The sequence below is a fragment of the Balearica regulorum genome, chromosome 21 (assembly GCF_011004875.1).
Source record: "Balearica regulorum gibbericeps isolate bBalReg1 chromosome 21, bBalReg1.pri, whole genome shotgun sequence".
NCBI classification, from domain to species: Eukaryota; Metazoa; Chordata; class Aves; order Gruiformes; family Gruidae; genus Balearica; species Balearica regulorum.
The window spans coordinates 1,788,411-1,793,990 of NC_046204.1; the positions used below are offsets into that span (position 1 = coordinate 1,788,411).

The following is a 5,580-nucleotide window of genomic DNA, read 5'->3' on the forward strand; positions in this document are numbered from 1 at the left end:
CCATCCTCCAAAGAATGGAATTATTGTGTCACATTATTTAGTCAACTCTACGCGTCTGGCAATTTTGGGGATTTGTTTCTTTTAATCCTTCATTCCAAAAGCAGGGAAACCCCTGCTTCTGAGCCTCAGACAATCCACCTTTCATTCTGGCTCTGCAGCGACAGTCAGAGGCACAAACTCCTCCCACAGACATGAAGGACAGGGACCGGGATCTGGATGACAGAGGTGTTTCAGTGGGACAGACTATTGCACTAACAACTAAATTTTAAAAGAGCCCAAACTGAGCAAACTAGTTACAGACTTTTAACAAAGAGCAATGGGACTGCTACATTTTTTTCCTTAGTGAAATCCCTGCAGAGAGTGCATACTGCACCCAGTTCCACAATGAATACATTCTAGGGACAGCCTCAGTCCAGACAATTTATTATTCAGAAGCATCAGTTGGGAAATATTGTTGCCATTAAGTTTTCAGGCATTCATAATCAAATATTTGTTTCTCTTTTATCCATCAACAGCATACAGAGGGTAGGTGAAGCCGGGAAGTGGGAACTGGAGATGTGCTGCCTTTTCAGACAGAGAGAGGGGAAGAGAAGCTGGGAGTTTGTGAGCCCAGAGGGCTGCTGCTTTGTGCGCTCGCTGCAAGGCAGCATGCCTGGTTCACCACTCACATCAGATGGTGCGAGTCCGCAGTTCCGAGGATTTCCCACGTTGCCCCATTCACAGTGTTAAACTGTCAACAAAAGAAGTGTGCCTCTGTGGGTCCCGAGAAGAAAGCTAACGCCTGCTGCACCATCTGCCCAGCACTTCAAGGAAGGGATAATGCTTTAATCAAGTGGGAGTTGGTTTAGCCCTTTGGAGTCCGGGGGCATTGTGCTGGGGATAGGGTGGCATTATTTAAAACCACTCATTTCATATTTCCAGAACTGAAAATTGGGTCAAAGCTTCCCTCCCATCTCACAGTGGCCGCTGCTGCAAACAGAGTGCTTCCCATAGGGTACGTGGCAGGACCTGCTGTCCATCCCATCTCGTGTGACCCCTGAGAGATGCACAAAGCCCTGTGCTTGACTTCAAGCCCCAGTAACGGCACAAGCACACGCAGCCGGGGATTGCCCTGGCTGCAGGCAATGCTGCTGATGACAAGCTGACAAAATCATTCAGGAAACTGATTCTGAATAAGATTCATACTCCCTGTTCAATTATAGGTTTGACAAGCATCAACAATTAAAATTGTTACACCCTAAGTGATCCATCTAAATGTAAAATGTCTTTGGGCTCAAAAGGGAGGAGGAGAGAACGGCTGACCGATGAAAATCACTGCCACGAGAAGCCAGGAAGTTAAAGGGGCTTTGTAAGCTTCAGGTTAATAACTGGATCATCCTCTGTGGGATCGTATCCTTTCATGCATCAACCCTATGTGTGCTGGAACACGTTGCTATCTACCTACCCACAGGCACAGGTTTGGGCCCTGGCTTATGGAGAGGGATGCTGAGGGCAGGTGAAACAGGCTGACAGTGAAATGGAAGGTTTCCTTGCTGGTTTTGTAAGGCAGACACATGAAATAGGTAGGGTTTTCATGAATATTGTTGTAAGAAACAGGTATTCAAAAATTAACATCACAACCTGCTATCCTATTAGTGACAATCTAGGCTTACTCCCTGTTCTAGCCTCTGACCATGGAACATGCATTAAGGAAAAAAAATAATTATGCCTATGCAGAACTCCCCTTAAACCGGTAGAGCTCCATATATTACATCTGGAGACAGACATACCATAAAGCATAACTAGGAATCTGTCAATACAAAGCCTCAAATGCCTGCCTGCCAGATCTTAAATGTGCCTAGCTCTGTATTGGAGTGGGGGTGGTGGTGGTAGGGGGGTGGTGCAGCGGCAGTAGACCTTAGTAGGCAACTAAGGTCTGGAAAAAAGAAAAATCTCAAAAAGACAGCTTTGATCCTGGATTCTATCAGGTCCTTTCCCCTTCATTACCTGAGTTCACTGCAATACACATGGCACATATACTGAGAAAGCCCAAGACTGAACAGAGTCACAGGATATTGTAGCACCCGTATTTGTATTCCGCAAGTGGGATAATACAAGCAAAGTAATAGACAAGAATTGACTTTTCACTGCATCTCAGTTGTCTGTAAAGGGGAAAAAAACATTTAGGTGCTTTACATGGAGACTCAGGACCAAGGGAACAGTGAGGCATTTGCAAAGTGGCATGAAATTCAATAGGACATGTTTGGGAAAGGCATCATAATCATTACATGTCATGGGCTGCCATAGGAAAGCCTAGATTACCCAACAAAAGCAAGGAAGAGCTCTGAATATAACTTATAGAGGGACTTCAAGTATTTAAACAACAGAGAGGAAAATATTTCAAGCTAACTGCTTAGTGCGAATTGTTTTAAAGGTTCTTACCTCGATTTTAGTCTTTAGTTGCCCAAAAATTATCAGGTACTGTATTCATCTAAGCACGGTTTAATGTCAATGAAAGGGTTTAGTCCCTCTAATTCTGCATCTTTTCCTTTTCAACCTCTCTTTTGGTTGTGGGCACAGAGCATTATCTCTTCCTGGGATCAGTCTTCTGTGCTTAATTTCACCACAGCCTGGGAAAAGGCAGCACATTGAGATGTTGACGTTCCCAACATCAGGCAGAAGTTTGATTATAATGACGGCAAACGCTTTCCCACGTTCTTACCCCAGCGCCGTAATGCCAAGCCCTATTGTGTCACACGCTCCCCAGTCCACCTGCTCCTTTGGGAGCAGGGTATTATCCCCAGGCAATTCACAGTCAATTTGCCATGCTGTAATAGATGCTTTCTCTATTGTCCCAGGGCACGCATGGATTGGCTATCGACTGTGGGAAACTCAAACTCGCTCAGGACCCATACATTTCTATGCAGCCACTGCGTATAAATAGAGGAACTCCCAGCTCCCTTCTCCACCCGCTAACCAGCAAGCGCTGAGCTGAAACCCGCGCTTGGGATAATGGCACCCAGTGCTCTCTCCCTGGAAATCCTAACGCCCAAAGAGAAGAACAGAGTAAGTATCTGCTGTCTCCGTGACCATGAGGGCAAAGAGCCGAGAAGGGCCAAACTCCTTTAGCAGCAGGTTATAAAGAGACGAAAAGGGGAAGTCTCACTGCTAACTGTCCTCTTCCCTTTTTGTGTTACAGCTCAGGAAACCCATCGTAGAGAAACTGCGTCGCGATCGGATTAACAGCAGCATCGAGCAGCTGAAACTGCTCCTGGAGAAGGAGTTTCAGAGACACCAGCCCAACTCCAAGCTGGAGAAAGCCGACATCCTGGAGATGACCGTCAGCTACCTGAAATACAGCCGAGGTGAGTACGGCCCCCCATCACACTTCCCTTACTTTTAGGCAAAACTCCAGCCCAAGCCTCCCTGCTTAACACTTCTTCTCTTCTGCCCTTTCAGCTTTTGCAGCATCTGCCAAAAGCCTACAGCAGGATTATTGCGAAGGGTATGCCTGGTGCCTCAAAGAAGCTCTGCAATTCCTGTCCCTCCATGCAGCAAACGCAGAAACCCGGATGAAGCTGATCTGCCATTTCCAGAGGTCACAAGCGGTGCCTAAGGACTCTGGTTCTTCGTCTGCACCCGCGTCCACCCACCAGCCCCCTGCAAAACAAGCAGCACTGAAACCCTCCTGCAGCCTCTGGAGGCCTTGGTAGGCCAAGAGCACGCCTACGTGCTTCCCGGACGTTTGCTCGTGTTCCAGAGGAGACCGTGACTTGCTGTACAAGTCCCCCCCACTCCTCTCGTGAGTAGGGAAGAATGTTTTCCCTTTGCAGAGTGTTACCATGCTTGGATGTCTGCTTCCCTTCTTCCAGGAGGACTGAAATGATCCCACCACGTGGAGAGAAAGTTATTCTAAAAGAATGCGAGATGTAATCCTCCTGCTAGGAGGACTGAGAGGAGTTGTTCAGAGAGGAACACCGACCGTTCTTAACCTTAGTGAGGTTATACGCGTACATCTGTTGGGAAAGCAGTGACTGCTAAGATGCCCAGGCCAGCATTTTCAAGAGTGTCCGTTCAGGACGGGCCCTCTCCTCTGACCTGCCCCACTTGAGACCCCCGAGCGTCCCAAGCCATCCACAGCCAAACTGCCCAGCTGCAGCTGGGGGGGCCCGGGGTGTCTCAAGCAGAGCAGCTGGTCTAACTGGACACACTTGAGAAATCTAGTTTTCCTAGGGGTGCCATAATGGGTTCTATAATATTTGTAGACTGTACTGAGCACGCTCTGAAAATGGTTAAACCATAACTCAAACTACGTAGAGGAAATTCCTCAGGATGTCTTGCTCACAAAATCAGAGTACTGTTTGTGAGGTTCAGGATATATATGCCTTTTATAAAGGCAAAAGCTCATTTTTTTATCCTTATAGGAAAGTAAGTTACAGCTGTGTTGTCGATTTTGCAAGATTTATCAAAGTCTTTCATGAAAGGCAGGTGTACAAATTATATTTACTTTTTGGTACCCTACCAGCCGGGGAGAATGTAAATTCATTACTGTCCTTGGAGGATGCTATGACATGTTATATGTGAGCTGCACCAATTGTATAACCTGTGCCAGAAATTATCTTGAACTTCAGAAGCTGCAGAAACTTTTAAGTGTGCAAAAATAAATAAAATTCTAGTTAATAAATCCAGCAAGTTATTCTTTCTTGAGTAGTTTGCATAGCTGATTTCCCTGTGGTCCCTGGGGTTAAAGGCCACGAGACAAAGATTTCAGTGAAGCAAAGATATTCAGAATCGGTATTTAATTGCCTCACCAGCTGTGTGTCCGCTTGGAACCCCTGCAATGCTGTTTTCCGCAGCAGAGCGTACGCAGCTCCGAAACATCGGAGCCCAGCGCTCTGGAGGCAACAAGACAAAAATAGAGGCATGCCTCACCAGCGAGTTCCGGGGAAATTTAGAGCCAAGAGACTTGTCAAGAAAGGTCACAGCAAGGGTGAACTCAGGAAAATTTATGCCTGACTCCCAAACGCAGAAAGTACTGTTGACTAATAGATAAAGTTTGCCAAGGCACTTCACGCGACGCGTCACGTTCTTGTGGCGTGTATCCGAGTCACACAACGGCGCGACACGCAGGGAATTTGAACTTAGTATTTTGTCTGAAGGGGAGAGGCGTGCAGCTGCTCCATACGTGTGCGCACACGCGTGCCCGTGGGGCGCAGATCCCCAAAGCGGTGCTGCCCTTGCTGGCCGCACGGGAAGGAGAAAGCCCGTCAGGGGTGAGCGCGTTTGGCTCCCGGTGGGGCGCGATGCCGGAGGCCGGCTCTGCCAGTTCCTGACTAACTCCGCCAGCGACCTTTCTCCCCTTTGGAGCTCATCTCCCCGCCGTGAACTGCGGGCGGCCCCACCGCCCCGGGCCGCCCCACCTCTGAAGCCCCCCTCGCGTTCGCGGCGCGCTCTGCTGTGACACTCGCGTGCGTGTCCGCGTGTCGTCCCGCCCACGCCAGCGCGTTCCCCGCAGGCGCGTGCCGCCGCCAGCAACCCGCCTCATTCGCATAATCTATGCGCCGGCCTTGTTAGTATGCAGATGTATGCGCATACATTTGC

At 48.4% G+C, this 5,580-nt stretch overlaps 1 protein-coding gene across 1 annotated transcript; it reads left to right on the top strand.

The window, feature by feature from the left end:
- Positions 1–2,931: 2,931 nt before the first annotated feature.
- HES5 (hes family bHLH transcription factor 5) lies at positions 2,932–4,663 on the top strand. Its single transcript, XM_010311225.2, has 3 exons — positions 2,932–3,045; positions 3,179–3,344; positions 3,439–4,663. Exons 1-3 carry the CDS (start codon positions 2,992–2,994, stop codon positions 3,690–3,692), a joined length of 474 nt encoding a protein of 157 aa, XP_010309527.1. The 5' UTR covers positions 2,932–2,991; the 3' UTR covers positions 3,693–4,663.
- The last annotated feature ends 917 nt before the right edge of the window (positions 4,664–5,580 follow it).

Coding starts and splice junctions, on each gene's coding strand:
- HES5 (XM_010311225.2), top strand. CDS start 2,992: ATGGCACCCAGTGCTCTCTCCCTGGAAATCCTAACGCCCAAAGAGAAG. Junction 3,046..3,178: donor CGCCCAAAGAGAAGAACAGA/GTAAGTATCTGC, acceptor TTTGTGTTACAG/CTCAGGAAACCCATCGTAGA. Junction 3,345..3,438: donor CTACCTGAAATACAGCCGAG/GTGAGTACGGCC, acceptor CTGCCCTTTCAG/CTTTTGCAGCATCTGCCAAA.